The 21,986-nt window shown below is 42.9% G+C and overlaps 1 protein-coding gene across 9 annotated transcripts in view; it reads left to right on the top strand.

Moving 5' to 3' along the window:
* Positions 1-21,986, top strand: part of LOC124065534 (sorbin and SH3 domain-containing protein 1) — a 38,947-nt gene that overhangs the window by 7,002 nt on the left and 9,959 nt on the right. For 2 of the 9 annotated variants that reach the window (XM_046400968.1, XM_046400969.1), the window contains exons 2-18: positions 428-529; positions 1,259-1,375; positions 2,320-2,362; positions 2,591-2,687; positions 3,098-3,214; positions 4,006-4,112; positions 4,277-4,418; positions 4,646-4,675; positions 5,219-5,361; positions 5,736-5,796; positions 5,919-5,993; positions 7,897-7,932; positions 8,132-8,234; positions 9,232-9,346; positions 11,344-11,427; positions 15,525-15,574; positions 17,564-17,742. In XM_046400968.1, the coding sequence (XP_046256924.1) occupies positions 1,359-1,375; positions 2,320-2,362; positions 2,591-2,687; positions 3,098-3,214; positions 4,006-4,112; positions 4,277-4,418; positions 4,646-4,675; positions 5,219-5,361; positions 5,736-5,796; positions 5,919-5,993; positions 7,897-7,932; positions 8,132-8,234; positions 9,232-9,346; positions 11,344-11,427; positions 15,525-15,574; positions 17,564-17,742 (1,399 nt within the window). In that variant the 5' untranslated portion in view covers positions 428-529; positions 1,259-1,358. Of the gene's footprint in view, positions 1-427; positions 530-1,258; positions 1,376-1,420; positions 1,494-2,319; positions 2,363-2,590; positions 2,688-3,097; positions 3,215-4,005; positions 4,113-4,276; positions 4,419-4,645; positions 4,676-5,218; positions 5,362-5,735; positions 5,797-5,918; positions 5,994-7,896; positions 7,933-8,131; positions 8,235-9,231; positions 9,347-11,343; positions 11,428-15,524; positions 15,575-17,563; positions 17,743-19,637; positions 21,114-21,986 lie in introns of those variants that run through there. The other 7 variants (XM_046400974.1, XM_046400967.1, XM_046400973.1 and 4 more) reach the window with 7 other exon arrangements.

Here is a 21,986-nt window from a genome sequence, read left to right as displayed (position 1 = left end):
TTTAGCAGCACTACAGCTCTACTTCATTCCAGTTTTTGTGTTCTTGATTGTTTTTAAGGAAACCACAAAAATATTGATTCTAGTCCTGGTCTGTTGCTGTTTTCAGACTGCTGGTCTAATCTAACAACATCAGGTCACTGTGCATCAGTTCACTAGGAAGCTTTGGTGGAGAGCGTGAACATAAAGCTGAAGCTGGACTTCTCGGTGTAACTTACTATCTGCTGAACTTTGAACTCTTTGCTTTAACTTCACATCCATTTGTCTTCACCTCACATTTGTGAAACAGGAACATCCAAAAACTTGATAAATTTGAAGGAGTAATGGTACATTTAGGTAACGGTAGGTCTGGCTAATAAAAGTCTCTTCTTATTTTCCTGTTTGTCTTGGCCATCCCAGAGCTCCTGCACCGCTCTCCTTTCTTTCACAGACTGGATGGATGGCCTTCTTTGCCCGTCTCTGCTCTTCGGTATCTCTTCCTAAAAAGGCCAGGAGGTGATATCTGCTCTTCTGTGTTTATACGCTGAGCGCTGTAAGCTGTCATCTTCCCATTATTTATCATATGTGAGAGGCTCAAATACTCCCATGTCTCTCTTTGTGCTGTGTATTCACCATTTTTGGGTTCATCTGAGGATACAGCGGAAATACAGTTGAGATCAGTGTAAGCACTCCTTAAAGGAATGTCTGTTAATGGTTTTGGAAATGAGATCACGGACGCGTTGTCTCTCTGAGATGCAGGGGGTCAGGAAGCAAGTTGATTTTATTAAAGAGAGAATGGAAACAAATACACAGACTTTCTAGTGCTCAGGGACATCTCAGCTCCAAGACTGGAAGATGTTTTAAAAGGTTTTAGCTTTGTGTCCCCGTGGGACATGCTTGGAGTCGCTCCCATTTTCCCCTCATCCATTTAGGCCTGTTTGTGGAGTTTTCCAGCTGGAACATGAGTCCCCTGCCTGTTCTACAGGTTGGTTTATTTACCGCCATGTGTAAACACAGTGCACACACAGTCCCACAGAGTGGAACAAGCACCGGTATAACTCTAAAAAGCAGCTTAAAAATTCATATCATGGGGTAAATCCTTCACAGATTTTGTGGTTCATGCTTTTTTCCATCATCACTATCCAAAGCCTAGAAAACAAAAATACTATTTGTGTGTAAGTGTGTGTACATGTATGTGTGCATTACTGTTTGAGTGGCTCTGTGTGTTAATGTTCTGACTGAGCCCTTTTCTTCTTTTAAATGGGGACATCTCCTAAATCAGCCGTGCTGCCCGAGTACAGTGAGAGGCCCAGTGGAGCAGAGGGAAGTGTTTCACGGCCACTGTTCTGGTGGCCTTGGTGTTGCTTCTGTGTGCTCCACTGATGCAGCTCAGATTAACGTATGTTTCCTCTCTCTCACGCACCCTCCCTTCTTCTCTTTAAAGGGGAACGCAGATACAATTTTGAATTCATGTCACTGTATCACAGGACAGGCCCAAAGAACCAAAGGGAGGCGAAGTGAGGCTTGTGATGTCGTCGTCATCTTTATCCACAGAATATTTCCTCTCCATTTCACATGCAGCTACTGTTGATATGCTACAGTTTAGTTCAGCTATGTTTTTTTGTCTTTATAATCATGGATATTGTGACTGAATAGCACTTGGTGATATATCTGTGTGATATCTCCTTTTCTGTGAATTTTCAATGACATTAGTTGTTATAGCACTTATCAGTGTAAGAAAACATTTCTTTTATACATTAAATCTTGCCATGTGAAGCACTGGGGTTATTGCTTTTTCAAAAACAATAACTTCTCTATAATCTGCTTTGTGTCACTGATTGCTGATAAAATATGGACTCTGGTGTTTTCCATATTAGATTTAAGGGGGGGGGGGGGGGGGGGGGGTTGACTGGAAGTTCACTGTCTTCCTGTCTGGCTTCATTGTGTTTCATTGCAATGTGTAACCCAACCATAGGAGTACGAGCACAATTTCATTAGCTGTCTGCGGTCCCCAGTTACAGCTGTTTGAGGCAGTGACTCCACTATGTACAGCACTCACATTCTTGCTACATGGTTTGTCAGACTGAGCAATTCAAAATTGCATTTATAGTTGGTGTTTCTGTTTATAAAAGCTAGAAAACAAACCAGAGGGTGTAATCACTTCAACTTTGTTAACTGCATTATATTGACATCAGTACTGATTTAACTGCTATTACAGTTGCAGCTGCAGGTTGATCTTAAATGATGTATCATGCTGATTTATGTCAGCACACTTCCCAATTATCATTTGCTCTCCCTGATGATACTTTCTTGAATATTTGCATTGCTGTGTTTCTCCTCCAGGCCTCTCCAGAAGAGGGCAGCGAAAGACCGAGCAGAACATCCAGTAAGTCATCTCGCTGTGAGATCAACAAATAATTAGCTGGTGCTAGCTCATGGTGCTGTCATTGAGTAGTTACAGTGCTTTAAGTTTAATAACTGGATTTCATTAAAAGCTTTTTATTGGTACAGAATGTTTAACAGACCTCGCATTTCTGTAGTTTTTCCTCAGATGGGGTGGTTTTGTGTCTACCCTGTGATTAACTGAATGTCTCCTTGTCTTTGCGTATTTACGGGTACTGAAGTCCCGCCAGGTCCTCGAACAGTCTGCGCTGTCAGGATCACACCTCTGACGACCATGAAAGGCTCTCCTGACCTGATTCCTGCTGCAGGTGAGTCATCCCTGCGCCTCATCAATCTTTCAGGGCCTACAACTGTGGGACACCTCATACTTACGAGGAAAGCTCAGAAGGATACTGAAGCTCAAAGCCTAAAGCTCACTCATTAACAATGTGACTTTAATAACTTGCGCTGAGACAGGACAAGCTCCAGCTGCTCTACTTCCAGCTCTGCCAGTGTGATCATGGCAGTTAGTTTTACAGGACAGTAGGATATTAATTTATTAGCCTCATTTTGATGTTACGGTTCTATTTTGGTCATTCGCGGCTGATTTCCCAGAGGCTCTTAGGCAGGGGTGCACCATGAGAATCCTGAATATGAGACTGCTACACCTCGAACAGTGAGGAGCTGTGGAAATGAGTCTGAATGTCTGAAATGAAATGAGTGTTTTGGATGTTTTCAGGTTTGGACCCCAGCAGAGTGTGCAAAGGGAAAGGAGTCGTGACTCTCAGGGCCACCCTCGTCCACATAGATGATGAAGGCTGCATCAACGAAGAGCCAAATGTCATCACAACGCCAAGTAAGTCCGTGCAAATGCCACAGCTGCTTCATAACGACACTCCACATGACGAAAAAATATTTAGAGGAGAGTAATAGTTGCATGGCCATGCGAAGGAGCAACAGGTCGCTGAGGAATGTGGACAGAGAAGGTGAGTGTTGCTGTAATTTAAAAAGCATTTTATTATTTTCTTTAGTTGTAAAAATTCCTCACATGCCTTTCAGAGTTCTGTTTTGATGTCAGGATTATATAACTCATCTTGTTCTGAAGTGTGTGTGCTCAGTCGCCGTGCACGCTCAGTCGTGATAAAGGGCGATTGCTCATATTTTCATGTGAGTGACAAAGAGCTTTTTTGTTGCGGCCTGCCCACACTGCACTTTGGGGCTGGGAGCCTTGACTGTGGGCTTGTTTGTTACGCAGAGCACATTGGGACTGCAGACTGGCCAAGGCTTTTGGGGAGATGCTTTAATTGTTGTAGAGCCTGAATATAAAGGCCAATGGAACAAACAGCCTTTGCAGTTCACTGAATAGATGCTTTGTTCTGATGACAAAGTTCAGAGATTGTGGGAGAATCTTTTTTTTCCTGGGCGTATTTTCCTGGGCGTATTAACATCTCTGTGCATGAAAACCACCAAGGAAAGCATTCACACCCTATGGAATGAAATGGAGATTTATTTGACCAGCAATTAGCTGTTATGGTTTCCTGGTTTGGTGAAATTCAATAAAATACTTTCCTTTTTAGTATCATCCTCAGTGGTTTTTTTTCTTGCTGCACTGGCTACCAGGCTGAGAGAGTTCTGGACTCTTTTTAGGTGGCTGGACAAGCCAGATTAATGGAGACAGCTATAAAGCAGGACTGGCTGAGGGAGGCAGCAGCATCACAGCTGATTTACCTCCTGTAAACAACACTCAGTGCCAGGTATGTTTCCTTCTACCCCATTTAATGCAGGCACTTTGTTTGGCTCTTTAAGCTTTTACAATTATGGGAACTCTGCGATCTCTTTATTTTTTATTTATTTATTGATTGGTTCATTTATTTACTTGAATTGATGAATTTTACAATGAGTTCTCTGTTACTTTCAGATATATTCACCAGATAGCACAAATGAAAATCACGCTCCATCCTCCACTGACATTCAGAACTGTCTCACATCAACGTCCAGCTCTGTGTATCCCTGCACCAGTACAGTTAACCCCACCATAGTCCTGCTGCAACACAACAGAGGTGAGCACATCAGTCTGTGAGGTAGGGATGAGCTTCAAAAAGCGTTCAAGTTTGTTGTGAACATGCTTTTACATGTCTTTTATGGACCAAACTTTGTGGCACAGTGAGCAATGTCTTGTCTGTGATCCATTAGTCTTGTCTGTGTTGCGTGTAATCAGTGCATCCTCACTGCTGCTTCACTGTCACTTTTCACTGTCCTGTCCTTGTCTGTCTTTCTCTCACAACAGAGCAGCAAAAGCATCACTCTCATTGTGAAGGTATGCACTGGGGACACAGTGATGTCTAACATATATTTGTAATGTATTTTTTGCATCCTAGATGTCAAAATGTTGGTAATATAGAGTGCTAAAAAAGAATGTGCCAGATTAAACTGACACCTCACAGATTTTCTTCTTTCTTCCACTTACTGGACACCTGGCACATTTCGTTCTTGGGTGCGAAGTGTCACATGCTGCAAATGTGCTACAGCGCTGAGCTTGATCAAATGCCTTTATTTTACTCAGAATTAACTGCTAATAGCATTTGGCCCGGGTGTCACACACACCAGGACATATTTGTTTTTCATACCCATTGTAGGCTGAACTAAATGGGTATACAATTTCTTATAGTGCTTTTCTTGCTATGACATACAAAATTAGAAAGAATTCATTCTATTTATTGTCTGCCATTCACTGTATCCTGCCCACCTTATCTGTTTATCCTGCCTTGCAATGCAGCTCAGTACTTTTTGTAGAAATGTATCATGAACTTCGAGTTAGCCTTGTCAGGCCTACAAGTTGCTGATTCTTTTTTTGTGATAGACCCAACCCCAGAAAGGGACAAAAGCCCTGATACTGGGAGAGACTCGGTCAGTCCAGTCCCTGATATGGACTGGAAGAGGCTGCGGCTGTCACTGCACTCCCCTGTCTCGAGTCCTCTCAACAAGCCCATTGTGCCTGTGCGGGTGAGCGACAAAACCTCCCATCAAATAAAGACTAATTACTCTCTGTAGATGGATAAATGTGTGCTTTCATATGATACATTTGTCTTTGACAGAACAGTAAAGGAGTTAGTATTTATGTAAAGGATGTTTCTATTCTTTAGTGTTACACAGCATTTTGGTGATCTATGCTAAGTTGAAAATTTTGTTTTGTTTTGTTTTGTTTTTTATAATAAACTATTTTTGACTTGTCATAGCACTTGTTACTAATAACATGAACGACAGCCCTGTTCCATTTAGGTGCCAGCATACATGTCTTAATGGAATGTCTGTCACCTTTGCTTGTTATCAATTAATTTAATTGTTATCAATTAAAAGTTTCCACAACTTCATTTCAGAACACTGAAAAGTCCAAAGACTGGTACAAGACAATGTTCAAACAGATACACAAAATACCTGGTAAGAGAAGATCATTATTTCCACTTTCTGTTTGTCTGAAGTGTTGGTGTCCATGTGTGTGTTTCTGTATGTGTTTGTATGTTATGTCACACTGTGCTCTGTCTCTCCGTCACTGTGCTCAGAGCCTATTGAGGAAAACCCTTACCGCCCCACCTACATTTTCCCTGAGAACTATGACATTCTGATGAAATCAAAAGGTATTCGGTGGCAATGACTCCCCTCTTGTTGACTTTACTAATCTGCAGCCATTCTGAGCCCTTTCAAATACTTAAGTTGTGCTTAATTTATCATCCCTGGCCCTGTGAATAGTAGAAAATAACATACATCAAACACATCCAAAGTATTTGAAAGGCTTTTACTTAATCTTTTCTAACATCTATCCCATACCATGTAGCCGCTATTTCAGTAAGTCTTAAATGCACTTCAGGTTTCGTGCAGATTTCCTGATGTAACTCCCTTTGTTCCCCCGGAAACATTTTATAGATCAATAGGCTTTCTTGGATTTAATGGGCTTTCTTCATGGAAGACATTCAGATATGTCACAGGAGAAAAGCACATGAGGAACTGATAAAAATCAACAATGGCTGAATCCCATTTAGCTGCTTCAGTTTCAGGGTCCTGTATTGTACATGATGTCTCACTGTCATGACTCAGTGGGACACTTAAATAGAACAGAGTTATCATTAATGTCTTTAGGAACATCTGTGCAAATCAAAATATCTGCTGTGAAAAAGGCCAGTACTGGAAAAAGCACAATCTGTGATGTAAAAAAGACAAAAATCAAAATTACACTCTTAAATTAATTGACAGGCTTTACATACTAAACTACATTCAAATTTTTTTAAAAAAGTTATTAAAGTGCCAGTCCACTGATTTTACACATGAAGGTCAGTTTGTTGTCCAGATTGATGACCCTGATGATGACAAAGAAACAAACTTGGAGAATTACAAATTGGGGATGAGGCATTTTAAAAACAATTTCTGTATGTATGGGAAATGTAGCAGCCAGTGCGTTTAGAGTCTGACTCTTCCTAAGAACAAAAGGTCAGCATGACTCGACCTCTGCTTCATCACCTATGAGTTAGTTTTAAATCTGCTTCTTGCAAGTCCCCAAAGTAGGAATAGCCCTTTAAGCTTTAAGGCTTTGTAAAGGTTTGTATATAGTCTACCTTATAAGTAATGCGTCACAAAGACCAAACAGACAATTAATTCAAAAGTACACGTCGACAAGAATGATGCACGAAGTCTTGCGGTGTCATTCTACTTTCTCCTAGCAAAACTCATGGGCTTTCTCTTTTCGCTGTTAACCATCTTATATTTAAAGCTTCACACAATTGATTTTTTCAAATATTTCATTATTCATTATTCACAAATACTTTTTCAAACAGAATTGTCAACACACAGAAGAGCAGGAGCAGTGTTTTGATACAGCACGCTGTTGTAGCCACTAGATGCTGCTGCAGTCCTGTGCTGGGGCTATGGACTGTTCTGCCGTGCCCTGAGTTCAGTCTCTCAGGCAGTACACACTCTTTAGACTGTGTATTGCACTGAACAAGCTTCACCAAACACTGTTCTGTAGATGGTTACGGTTAGATTTAGGTTCATGTTTCGTTTCTGGGATCCAAGCTTTTTTTATGCATTCTTAGAGAATGATCTGCCTGAATTTATTTTACTTCAATCATGTACATCGAGCAGCTTTCTTGTTTGCAGCTTAACATTATTACCTCCCTATGTATCTCACAGCAAATGTCAAACTTATTAAAGACCGAGATCTTTCTGAATGTGGGAGGTATGGCCTTTTTGCTTTCCAGTGCATTACTCACTCAGGTCCTTGACGCCCATCGATGCTTGGATCCTTTTTTAGTTCAGTAATGCTTCCTGTTAAGTGCTTTGACACACTTTGATTTTGTTTGGTGAATCTGTAATGCTTGGCCTAATGGAAGGTGTGAGGCAGAAGGGAAAACACAGGGAAAGAGAGTTTCTAATGCCTTATGAATTATTTAGTTGTGTGCTATTTTCATTGCTTTTCAACAAATCATAGATAGATTTTAATATAAATGTATGAACCGCTTTTTGATCACTTGTCTGCCCCTCTTTCAGATGATGGCCCCAATCCCTTTGATTACTTGAGAGATGGTGAGTGTTGGATTTGGTCTTTCGATTCAAGTACAAAACTCAAAATAATAACTGTATATCATCCGTTATTGGTATTTATTGAGATTCAGGATAACACTCATGCTGCATACGTGTTCTACAAATAAACACTGGTAGCATTTCAGTTGTCGCTGAGCATCGGGCTGTTTATGCCCTTCGATATTTATGTGCCTGTTTCCAGCGAAGACAGTGCCGCGCTCAAAAAGTGACGCCGAGGTCGATTCAAGAGGCCAGTTGATGCCTGTGCCAACACGGTCCTCTTCCCTCAAACCCTCTGCCAAAAGGTCAGCATCCTCCATCTGCTCCAGCCCTCTTTATGACATGCCCTTTGATATTACACAGAGAATCACAGTACTGTTCATGTTTGTCAGTGAAGAAAAGAAGCTGTTTACAACTCAGAATACTTCAAGTTCAAAGTTATGAAAATTATGTAACTCACTAGAAATAGAATTCTGACTAGAGAAATCCTATCCTTCTGTATATGTCTTTATCAGGGACTGTTCTCGTGATAGAAAACCAAGATCTGTGGTCTGTAGTGTGCGTGCTCCTTAATTTGCAGATCTGAGTTTGTTTTGTCCCCCATGACTTCCACCACTTTGTCCTCCAGTATTTTTTCTTCGGTGTGTGATTTGTCTCACAGCTTCACACACGTGTCAGCACTGACTCACAGTGATCTGCTCCCAGAGAAATGAGTAATAGAGTGATGAAGGAGGACAGGTGATGGACTATAAACTGTGGTCCACGAGAGCTGTAGATGACACGTGGAGGACTGACCTTCCTCTTTCCTCAGTGGTTGCATATGACGGGGTACATTCCCAAACATGTCGTCCATTTTTGAAAAATGCTGCTTAATGTCCTCAACACTCAGGAAGATTTTCATTCAGAAAAAGTGGGATTTTTTTGTGGATTGAGGATATGGGTAAGAAATAGGGTATTTCTTATTTAAAAACCTCTGTTCCTTTCTGAGCAGTAATTGTAGCACTGGCTGTCTATACAGAATTTCTCCCAGGAAACGCTGTGCTCTGTTTTTTGTCACGAGCCAAATCTTGTTTACCTGATCGAATTACTGATTTGACTCAACCACGAATTGGATTTTCTGTCATATCATCATCATAGGAAGAGAGAGGGACAGGAAGCGAGAGAGCAGAGATAATGAGGGCAGACGTCATGTTTAAATTGAAAATCTTAGCCTATGCAGGTTGCCATGGAGACTACTTGATAAGGATTGGCTCTCTCCCATCCCTTCCACCCCACCCCTGCCTGACACCCGCCTCTTCACAGGAACGAGTGGGAGCCCCCTGATAAAAAGGTAGACACCAGGAAGTATCGCGCCGAGCCCAAGAGCATCTTTGAGTACGAGCCGGGGAAATCGTCGGTGCTGAAGCTGGAAAGAACGGTATGCTAGCTCCCCTCCTGTTTCTCTCTCTCTCTCTCTCTCTCTCTCTCTCTCTCTCTCTCTCGATCTTTCTTTCTGTGTGCATGTCGTGTAAGCTGTCCCCCACCCTCCACCACCCCCACCCCACCCACCACCTCCGTATCTAAGCTCCCGGGTGGCAGCTTCACTAACAGCTCGGAAGGCGACGTATGTGCAGCCTGAATGTCCATGTGCACTACATTCCTAAAGGGTGTCCCGTTGCGGTGACAGATGATGCTTGGCAGTGGGGGAGTATCACTTACAAGGATAGCCATTGTCTTCCTCTCTTCAATTTAAGGTTATTGGGCTGAATCCACTTGGTGTGAGAGGATCCCAGCGCACACAAGACATGGATCCTGTGTGCTTTTTTGAGAGGAAGTGTGATGCTCTCTACCCTACTTTTGTCTTTGTCCTTAATAGTTTGTGCTGCGGCATTATTCATTGACCTTGAGGGCTGTCTTTTGAAGATGAGCTTTGTTACATATAATGGAGAAATGGCAGCAACTGACACACACATTTCTAAAGTCCTTTTATATTTCCCTCTTACATAATAGAGGACATGAAGGTGTTCATTGTTGTGATTAAGTAGTTAGTTGATTACATAATTATTATTTGTTTGATACGCGTTACATCAAGCTGGTAGATGTCGTTAGTCGACGTCTGGCACGGTCCCAGTGGCAACACACACACTCATTAGAGAGAGTTCCTCTCTGGACAACTGCAAAATAATGCACTCTGTTGTTCTTCAGTTACAAGCTGAGTTATTATAGGTCAGTGTTCTTGTTGCTGTCGCTGGTTATTCTCTACATTACGTCCATTCTTTTTACTCTCAAAAAATTAGTTAACATCTCATGTTGGTCATAAGACATAAAGTCATCACTATTTGTCTATTGAATAATAAATATGACATCGCATTAAACAGCAACATATTTTTGGGTCTTGTTTAAAAGATGGGTTCATGTTTTGTCCTGTTTATTTAATGCAAAAACCATATGCCAATATGTACAATGAAACATTTTATGGCTGAAATTGCTCCCACTGCCCAAACTGACCAGAAAAGCATGACTTTGCCTCAACAATGGAAGAGATGCAAAATTGCATTCAAAACTTAAGGCAAAGCTTAAGGCTTTAGCAGACAAATTAAGTGCATATAAGTCTTTTTTGCACAAACCTCTCTGGTTGTATTTCATTAAATTGTGTTTCCTTTCTGATCTGCAGTGGACAGATAATAACAGTATGTATTGGAGAAAAAATTACAGCCAAACATAACCTTGTTAATGTGCATATGTGAGTGTGAGTATTATATTGAAGTAATTTGAGGGAATATACTTGTTTGGTTTCTTGTCGAGATTGATATGAGAAAATTGATAACAGGTTGATATTTGTCCATTTAGCAAGTTCCTGAAGCTCCTCAATATAAGCTTAGCTTAGCACCTGGTAGCGCCTCTAAAGCTTAATAATTGACTATTTTTTCTTGCTTCTGTATTCAGTAACAACAACAAAGTGGAAAACCAAAAATCAGTTTATTTCTTAGCTGTAAGTTTTACAGGTTAATCCCTGTAGGCTCAAGGTAAAATTACCATCAAGACCTTTGTCATGTAACGTCTTCATTCTCAGCTAAGCTAATTGACTGTTTACCGTAGCATTTTATTTAGAACACAGACATGAAAGTGGTACCAATTATGTCAACTTACTGAATAAGCAATTTTTTATCAGGTATTTTATCAAGTATCAGGTTAGTTATTATCAAGTTTACGATGGACTTGAAAAACTTGAACTTTCCCTTTAATTTATTTGGCCAAAGGAAGTCAGGAGGCATTGTCTTCAATGAGAACACCTACAGTGGTGCTGGGTAAAAACAGTGGGTCAGTCAACAATGTGTGATAGGCTCATTAGCTTGGTGTGTATATTCTGTGCTGTTCTGTCTGAACTGTCTTCTCTTTGTCTTTCTCCTCCTCTTCTTGTTGCCATGCCCCTAGACTCAGGATGTAAGTCCAGAAGATGTAGATTTAGAGAATGAGCCTTGGTATAAATTCTTTTCAGAGATGGAGTTTGACAAAGCGGTAAGTGGTCGCTGTCTTTAAGTGACAGTAAATTGAATTTTATTGCATGTGATAACATCCATGTTGAAATAATGCTTAAACAAACAGTGTCTGTCTTAAAGGACTACTCCAGTTTCTACTCCCTCTTTCTCTTGCAATGTTGTACTGAAAAATTGAATCTGCACATAAAAATTTATGTGACAGCATGCGAAAGGGGAAAATGTGTTTTCCTCTTCAACTAAATTTACTACCATGTGTCCTTTCAACGTGGATTAATGAGACCAACTACTCATCGACTTTCATGCATTACTATTTTTTTGTCATAATCTCCCTGTTTACTTTAAAGTTTAACTGTTTTTCTGGACATATATCAGCAATCCTATCTTTAGCAAATGTTTTTCAGAACATTTGGTGTTGCTGCTGTCATATCTCATCGTCACCTCACACAATATAAAAGCATTTTGTCCCCAGTAGTGTCTAAAATAGTCAACTGAGATCTATTTTTGCCCTCTTCAAAAGTGCTCCTCAGCAATTTATTTGTAACTGTGAGGCTGTGTGAGCACAATCCGCTCAGGCAACTGAAAACTGCCCAACCACTTACGTCAGCTGTTGCTTTCGCCCTGTGCAATTGGGATAATGAATATTTAATAAGGTTGATTATTTATTGGGATTTATTACACTCCAGTAGTAACACAGGTGTCCATTATAAAGGACCAATTAAATTACCACAGGGTTGCTGTGAGTTTATCATCAACATCATATTTTCTTTTTTTTCATTTTGATGTGCACCCTGGTGATTAGAATACCTATCATAGACTGGAGGCCTGGACTGGATGTGTCATCCCGAAGTCACTCTTCACTTCACTTGGAGAGGCTGCAATCCACGCAAGCATTAGGCTCCAGGATAATCCCAGACCCTTGAAATAATAATTGCTGCTTGTCTGCTATCTGGTATATTTACCGAAATATCCAAACGGGTGCAGGCATGTGGAAGCAGTATACAGTGTCATGGCAGATCCATGCCTCGGGTCTTAGTTGGCACCAGACAAGTGTGGCACCAGTCGCCCACAAACAGATGTTGGTTCTCCTCACTCTCTGTTAGTCAGAGCCACACCCAGGATCATATGAGATGTAACTACGGCATGAAGTCACTTCCTAGCATCAGCCAAACAGGGGCAGAGTCTACTGTTCCAGGTTAGTGTATATGTGGAGGAGGTTTAGCGGCTGGAGGCGGCCCGACAAGCAGCCTGGATGTTTGCCAGATGAGCTCGGCTTGATGACTGGCTCCTGTTTAATGTCAAAGTCACTTCCAAAGCTGCACCTGGTATGTGTAGAATTTGACCTTAAGGCCCAGCCAGACACACTGGCTCATTGGAGTTTGATTGACGTATCAGTAGTCACTCGGTATTACTGGAGGAGCGATATGGCTGAAGTCTACAAAAATGAATCTGACCGTGACTCAGAGGTTAAGTGAAAAGCTAGGCCTTCATGGCTGTGGTCCAGTTAGCTCTTGTTCTTATTTATAACCATCAAAGTGCTGTGGAGATCCACTTCTACTATTGAAGTAGTATTATAATAAGGGGAAACAACTTCTTGACAGTACTGAAAGTTGATCCTTCTGAGCCACAATTTTGTGTCTTCTTGTGGCTTTTATGCTGCTCATTAGACAGTTGTCAGCCAAATACCTCTGGCGAGCAGCCTTATTGTGAGTAATGCATTAGATAATCCTGGAAGACTGCACTGTTTTTTCTTCTTCTTTGTCCTGTTTGGTCAAACCATCATTACTTGTCTACTAATGACCACTTCTAGTCACCCAATCGGCACGGAGTAAGAGTGACACCTGTGTATAATCACAGTAATGGTGATTAATATTAACCACTTTGAGTCTCAACACCCAGTGACAGTTAGGATCAAGCATAGACTCGTCAATATACATGGCTAGCTGGAGCTGGAATTCCCTCCCTAACTATGATCAGGAGGAGCATTTTGCCTCCCTACAACCGACAGAGTGACTCCATCTGTGCTGACGAGGGGGTTGCAGCCACACTGTCTCAGTGCTGAGTTACGTAGAGCCTCGCCATACCACCTGACATATTCTAAAGGAGGCAACTCTGTAAGCCTGCCAGCTCATTGTGCTGTCATATTTAACCTCTGTTATACACTTAACCTTTACCTTTAAGCATTTAGTGGAGATGGGATGAGGGGCGCGCGTAGCTATAACAGGCCCTTCACACTGGGGTAGCTGTGTGTTTTCATGAGTACATATCAACACAAATAAGTTGCTGGAAAGAATGAGATTCATGTTACCATGACCTACTCATGATTGCTATTTTGAATATGAAAGCGGCACACAGGAGCCAGAGCTCTGAGTAGTTTGGGGGACACCTGTTAGGAAACATGCACAGGAAATTCTGCAGAAACGTTGTCATCGGTGTTCCACTGACTCACCGAGGCCTTCGTGCAGGTCCAAATACAGTTTCACACATTTCACACCATTACAGCTGAAAGCAAGTGGTGTGTCTTTATCTGACAAAGCACAACAGTTTTAACATCTCTTGTATCGTCTGTACTGCTGTCTTCCAGTGGCCTCCTTTATTTCATAAGATGAAACTGTCTTAGAGTAATGTGATGTTCAGCATAAGTTAGTAGCAGTTAGCATATCAGTATATGTTTAGTTTGAAGCAGTTTTATATGAACAAAAGTTCACAGAAACTGACACTAATCAGGCATCTTGTAAATAACCAGATTAAGATTCCATTCCTTTACTCCAGATAAGCCCTGCACACTTGTTTCCTGTTTACTTTCCACTGATGCTGTGTGTGTGTAAGCCCAATTACCCATGGGTGTCAGAGGACACTATCACCTCCCCAGATAACATATTTCATACAAGATGTGGCGGAGCAAGGAAGAGCCGCAGATTATTCAATGACACTGCCATGTTCCAAGAGTCAACATGGAACATTTGGCTTTATAAATAGATCAGACCTGCCAGCCTGATGTTCTGTTCTTATAAAGATAGGCATTTATTCTGAAAGGTTATTAATGATCGTCCTGCCCTGGCAACTAAGTGGAAAGGCATGTTGTGGTAAATGAGCTGTTGAGAATGCTCCTTGTCTGGTCATTGGTGTGGGAAGCGGAGGCTTGGCCACGCCACGGGGAAGTGGACGTGGTATTAACGACAGGGCCAGGCTGACTGGGATGGGGATTGTGCAATCGTATTTGCAAACAACACTTGCGCTCTTATTCATAGTGCCTGTGTCACGTCTGTTATTTTTACCTGCTGTGACGTCCGAAAAGAGGAAAGCAACAGAAACAGTGAGCTAAAATTAGCTGGCTCTAAACCATTCAAAATGTTAGCGGGTGCTACCACACTGAACTATCAGCCCTGTGTCTGAGAAAGATCTGCCTCTAAATACCAACTACATGTACTCTTGTAGCCCTTTATTCACTCACTCACAGTGCTGACAGTTTCTTTTTTACTGCCTTTATGTTTTTTCTCATCCTCTGTATAACATTGTTTCTATAGTCTTTCACTGTTTTCTTTACTTTGTCAGTAGCATTTGTGTCTCTTTTTGACACTTTAAGTGTGAGATAGAGTGCGTGTGTGTGTGTGTGTGCATGAATGTGTGTATGTGTGTGTGCGTGTGTGTGTGTGTGTGTAATTCGGCCTGCTTGCACCACCAGCTGGTTAATTGTCCCTCGGTCTGGTCCAGTGGTAATGAGAGTGACTCAATACCAGACAAAAGAGACGGCTTCACTGGGAGACAGCAGCCCATTGGCTGAGCCTGTGACAGCCCCCTCCCCGCATGGGCGCCCCCTGACCGATGCACACCCACCCGCCCACTACCCCCCCCACCCCTTCCCTCCACTCTCCTCACTGCCGCTTGTTTTCTCCAACTTGCATGCAGGCCAAAACACACGCTTACTCTTCCATGCCAAGCCCAGTCCAGAGGAGCTAAGAACCCCGACAGCTCGAGACAAAAACCCAGACCAACAAGTGAACGGCACAGAGGGAAAGAAGAGAGAATCTGGCCATAGCTAATGCTCCCACCTCTGTTCTAGCTGGAGGAGACCTTCCTGTGGATCTATCAATGACTTCTTTGTTTGGTTTGTTGCAGAGTGCCCCCTCTTTCAGCCCCCTGGAAACAGCCTCCGACCTGCAGCAGTAGTAAGTCCATGCCTCCTTCTTATCTGAATACTTGTGCTTTAAATCTTGCTTCCTCCTTCAAGTAGGTTTATGATTATTTAAAGCATATTATGGGGATAAATGTCAGTGAGTGATTTCTCCACCCTGTAGAGCGCGCCCGCCTACTGCAGGGGGACGCCTGCTTTCTGAGGAGATCCTCTTATTAAGGCAAAAAGCTACCAGAACAGTGTGTCCTCTGTCTGTGTTTCGTGGTGTTTTTAGGGAGGTGTAGTGTGGAGACATGGCTGCTATGTGGTGATTTATTTAAAGACAGCAACCTGGATGTCACTGGGATAGAGGGAACTCGCCCAGCTGCTGCATAAAAACCGTTATCTCCTTCTGAATGGGTGTGCGTACAGAACTATGACCAGCAACTGGATTATGAAAGAGGATGCTGGCTGTTAAAACAAAGCCCTCCAATCCCTTGATCTTGTTAATGAGGCTGGCATCTTCTATTTTTGTTTTTGTAATAAAATGTAAGGAATTTAGGACTGAGCCACGGTGACTGTCTCGCCCAACAGTCCACGGAAAATAAACTTCTGCTGTGAACTTTCCATCTGCTACAATCATTATGTCATCATGGCCAAGTATTTGAAAAGAGATTACCAGTCCAACTTTTTAATCTATTGATTTTGTTGATCATTTTGAAAAGAAGAGGTTCCCGGTGAAGGGGTGGTGGAACGTTGCCCAGACAAACTTTTCAAAGGAAACCTCAAGTCATAAACTGACTTCCTTCAAAGGCACATGTGTTTAGGGCAGGAAGTGTTTTTTTTCCTTTGGGGTCTGTTTGAAATCAGAGACAATTTGAAGAGCATTTTTTGCTAAGACATCTTTGGATTGTAAAATTCAAAACCACATGTGACAGTTTAGCGTCATTGTGAATGAATGAACCTCTAAGTAAATTTGTGCATTTCCAGGTGATTAGACATTCACTGTGTGTGCATAACAGTTTTTATTTTAGAAATACACTCTACTGACTGAAATAACAAATGGTTATTGTTAAATGGATAAAGGATAGGTATAAATAATCACAAAATGCTTGTTACAGCCTCCCGATAAAAGCTGTCATTGTGATCCTTTACATACTTATGTCTGGCATTTGTAGAAACTCCTTGTCAGTCCAGGCCTCCTGTTTAAATAGATGAACATTACAGCTAACCTGCAGTAGGTCTTGTCGCTGACTCTGTGAGGCAGGATACTGACTGCTGATTTCACCAGAACCTTCCCAAGAGATGGCTCCTGAGCTGCAGAATTTCCTGTATAGCATTTATGTGAAGTCTTGTAGACCAGAACCCACCTTTAACCAACATGATTTTAATGGCTCTCTGCAGTCAGCAGTGCACATATTTTTTCTAGCAGTTATGAAAGAGCTTCTTGTTGAGGTAGTGAACAAGGAGAAGAATGTATCCACACATTTGTGCAAGCTTGTAAAACTGACTTGCAGTTCTGCAGACTTAAAACACAGTGCTGAAACAAGTTTGTATGGGTTTTTTATTTCACCTCGATGATAGTGGAATCTGTCAGTTTAATGACTAGTGTGTTTATATAACTAGAGGAGCAGCGTGAGTAACACAGGAGCTGCATGTGAAGGAGAGTAAACCTGAGAGTACAGGTGCATGGCAGTGGCTGATGCACCATGTGGGAATGTTCAGAGAATATTTATAGAAATGTGTCCTGCTGGCCTCTTGGAATGCCAAGATATGTGTGGCAGCCAAAGCCTTCTCTCAACATCAGCCTCCAAATTTTGCACTTTCTTTTCAAGTTTGCCCTTTTCTGTCTCTAATTATTTGGTCTCCCACAAGTCTTACAAGGCAGGAATTACCTCAAGATATATTAAATAAGAACCATGTGAAATCTCATCTCATCGCAATTTGCATGCCTCTGTTTATCATAAAAACATGTAACACAAGCCCTCTGAATGAATTTGGCTGTGTTTAATTAGTTGTCTGCGTTCCTCTCACCACCTCCAAGCGCCTCCAGCAAGTCTGGACACAGCGAGGTGGAGAAGGACAGAGGATCATCCACAAGTGAGCCTGCGGCTCCTGAATGCGACCGCCATGTTTACAAGAGTGTCCTGGAGGGCGGAGACATTCCCTTACAAGGTCTTCGGGCCCTAAACAAGCGCCATGGCAGCTCCTCTTCCTCTAAAGGTAGGATACCAGCCACTTAACATATGTGGCCAGCAAAATAAATGTGGGAGCTAGACAGTACAGTCATTAAAAAGCTTTCCTGCTGAGACAGAACCAAGGAGTTACAGACACTGAAATTGGGCCGTTCAAAATGTCAGACAGGGATACATGTGTTTCCGTTTACCTTTCTGTTGGAATTTTCTTTGCTCCCAGACCTCACAGCCAATCACCTCACAGCATTCATTCACCCCAGCAGCTTTTGATTTAGTGTTGATGCCATGGATGTTTTCATCAAATGTGTCCTGGCCATCTGCTTTGGAAAACTCATGAAAGGAGTGAGGTTGTCTTGCTAAGTTGATGAGAGCTAACCTTGGGGATTTTCCCCTCCTCTTGCTCCAGTTGTGGGCCACCAGTCGCTAGGCAGGCTTAGGGCAAGACTCCAGAGCGTTCCAGTGCCAGGGAGCGAAGGGCAAGAGAGGGGATGGATGAGGAGGGGACAAGCGAGATAAGCACAGCGCTGCTCCTCACAACCCAGCAGGACAGGGGTGAGATAAACAGGAGGGACACAGAGGGAGTGTAGGCATGAGGAAGTCAGCTGTCAGTGTGAGGTCAGGGGCTGGAATGCCTGTGTACATGACTGGGGAGAGAAGAACTGGAGGAGGAGACGTAAGGAAAAGAACGGAAGGGACAGTGTGACCCAATACATACTGCTTTATATCTGGGAAGACATGCAACAGATGACACTTAAGAAACTGTTGAAATTTGGTATATTTCCCCAATAATATACTCACAAAATATAAATATTTTAAAAGACAAATCATTTATGTTAGCAGTCTTGCAACAAAGGCATTTCAGAATAGTTGCTTTGGCTTAGAACTGCGAACACATGCAGTTAATGCATTCGGCACTCCAGTCAACTGACTAGCACGCTCCTCCATTAGCCTCCTGCCCAAAGAAATAACCAAGTGCTAGAAACCAAGCACTTCATCATGTGTTTCTGTCTTGTGCTCTCAAAGTAAAAACATATCTGTATTAATCTTTGTGTTTTAAAGAACTGATCCCTGGGGCTTTTCAGTGGCCAGAAACCTTTAGTTGCCACATGCTGTGGATAAAATCTAGTTTGCTTCCTCAGCGTGTTTGTTCTGGTAGATATGAATGTGACAGATGGGTCACGCATGCTACAGAAGTGTCTCACAGCATGTGAAAGTGTTGTGTCATTTCCCAGTTCCATCTGTGGTGCTATTACAAGCATTCTGTAGCCAGGAAATGAGTATTTGTCAGAGGTTTTTGATAGTCATTTTTACTGGGAAGTTTGGCTCTGGATACATTTTTTATTTACAACTGCGTGGGGGAGCAGTACAGCAACAGAGGTGTCACGGGCCATTTATCACTGCAGCCGTCTGGCTAAATGCTAAAAGTAGAGGAGAAGAACATACGTAGGAGGTTAAAGTAGAACAGTCATATGGGAGAACATTTTAGGCTAAACATGGATACAAATTTGAATAGTTTTTTTTTTCTTTTTGTTTTTAAATTGTGCTGATACTGCAGTCAGAGTTAAGAATTCCTGAATGACCTCCAACATCACATAACATTTCATGGCATATTGTTGCTTTAATGCTTTCTTTTTCACTTGATATGTTGCTGTTTACAGCGATATTGATAATGCAATAGACAGTAGACTTCTCATTGTTTCATTTTGACAAAGCATTATTCGTCACTGCAGAACCATGCTGTCAGTATAACAGCCATCTAATACTTGATGCACAGTGCATCAAGTCTGCTTCCTCTTCTCATCTTCTCTTGATGGAACTTGGTCTTTACTTTAGAAATGTGCCTGACTCTGTTTTAGTGTGTGTGAACCTGTGACCATTGTAATCTAATATGTTGTTTATTCTGTTGTCCTGCATGCTTGCCAGTGGATTATAAAGGTGGGAATGGCTATATAATTTCACCCTGCTCTTCTGTAAATAGTCGATCGGTTCTTGCCAGTAATGCAATAGGTAACCAGTGTAAGAGTATGAAGCCTCTATCTGCTGCCAAAGCCTGCATACCGCAAATCCTGCCCTCTAAGTTCAAGCCCAAGCTACTGCCTCCCAGTGGTGACAGTCAGGAAAATAGGACTAAAGCTGTCAGGCACCCAAAGGCCCACAGCTGTGAAGATTTGTGCACAGGGCCATGTGACACAGACCATGCTGGAGCAGAGGAAAGGGAGAGTGGACAACATTCAGACTTTAAGTCCAGCTGTGGCACTGAGTGCACAGACGGCCTCAGGAATGTTTCCCCTGCAATTAGGAGGAGCGCATCAGAGTTTTCCAGCCTGTACAGGACCATGCATCACATCCAGCGGCCCAGCTCAGCCGGCTGCAGCCCCCACGGCAGCGTCCGCAACCTGGCCTCTCTCTTTGAGAAGGCAAAGGGCGACCGGGGTGAAAGGTCAGAGGCAGAGGAAGGGGGTAGCATTCCACGGGATGCGGTGTCGTCACGGGTCAGCGAGTTTGAAATGATCATACAGAGAACCAGCTCGGCACCCAGCCGCTCCTCTTCCCTGCCCACCCTGCACTCCGGCCACAGCCAAAGCCCCAACCACAAATCCGCCCACCTTTGCATGGCGTCTGCAGTGTCAGCGGAGTCCCTTTTGGTAGCCAACACCACCCACACCAGTGCCTCCTCCTCAGTGGAGACAGAGGGCAAAAGCTGTGAGGAGGAGGAGGAGGAGGCCTTGTCACCAGGCAGTGAGACTGGTGAGGAGACTGCTTCACCCTCAGAGGATGGACGCAATGTCAGAACTGAGTCCCCGTCTAACACTGAGGCCGAGGTTGAGCAGATCTTCAGTAAAAGTTCCACAGATCTGATTCACCAAACTGTTAGTGGATCGAAGACTCCCTCCACACCTCTTGCAATATCCCCTCCACAACACAACCGTATTCACCTCCACCACCACCACCTCCTGCACCACCTGAACCATCAACTCCTCCACAAACCCAGCAAATGCAAAGGCTCCTGCCCAGCCTCTTACACCCGCTTCACCACCATCCTCAGGCACGAGAGGCAGCAGGCCACGATCCAACAGGAGAGAGCGCCACCTCTGGAGAAGAAGACTGCGCTGCCTGGGAACCTCTTCCTCATGGGTCCTGCTCCCTTCAGGTTGCGGAAGAACCTGCAGTCACAACAAACTCGGAGGACCTTGTTGGCCACCAAGGTGGCAATGGGCACCCAGAGGCCCTGCACTTTGTCTCCTGAGCTCAGACCTCTGATACCTCAGCGCCTGTCCTCTCTGGAGGTCCTGGAGAGGCTGAGCAACGGGGAGGAAGGCAACGCTCACCACCTGAGTAACGGGCAGGGCTTGGACGCCAACGGGAACCTACTGCAGCCACTGGCAGCTCACCACAGAGGTGGCTATCTCCATCTCTTCACCACTGTCACCCTCCTCCCTCTGTGGTCACTCATTCATCTCGCCTCTCTCTTCACCTTGTGTCCTTTTTTCTCGACAAAGTGACACCTCCATCTATAGTCTGTGTGGTGTGTTTACAAAGTGACAGGGAAGCTTCCATCTGAGTGTCCTGTTTGGTGCTCTTCCATTTCACTGTGAATGAGTGTGGTTCCACAAACGCATCAAAACACTTCAGTGACTGTAGGAGGTTCAGGCAACTTTTGGTAATGTATATATCTCCCAGTGACATCAGATTTGAGTTGTATGCAAGAGTTCTAAAGCCTGCATAAGCATTACATTAATACAGACCAAAAGTACCAAAAGTCTGTCTTTTCTTACGTCATTAAGATTTTATCCGTACACAGGCAAATAGATTGAAAGCTTTGCCTTAGACTACCACCACATCATTCTTCTGTAATGTTTAAGTGGGATATTTCAGTATAACATTGCATACGCTTTCTCAAATTGATGTCTCACCACATCTGTATCTGTTTTTGTTTATTTATTTATTTTGTTTTTATCTGTCATTTCATTCTCTCACCATGAAAGGTTTGATTTAGTCCGACAGGTTGTTCCCTGCTTTGATTTCTTTTACTTAACAGCCGGCAAAAACCTGAAACATCGATAGTTGTTTCTTGTGGCCCCTGCTGGGACACAGAATGAAACATCTGTGGTTGTGTGGGGAGCAAATTAAGTCACAAAGATGCTTAGCTAACATAATCAAGGTGAAGCTTCAGTGAACTCATGAACTCTGGTTGGTCAATCAGCAAAACTACAATGTCATGTTTATTTTTTGGCCAAGGTACAGTAGGTTTCATGTTTTTTTTTTTCCTGC

This window comes from Scatophagus argus, chromosome 10 (genome assembly GCF_020382885.2).
Source record: "Scatophagus argus isolate fScaArg1 chromosome 10, fScaArg1.pri, whole genome shotgun sequence".
In the NCBI taxonomy this organism is placed as follows: Eukaryota; Metazoa; Chordata; class Actinopteri; family Scatophagidae; genus Scatophagus; species Scatophagus argus.
Note: the sequence above shows the minus strand (reverse complement) of the source record. Positions and strands in the feature narration are given on the sequence as shown.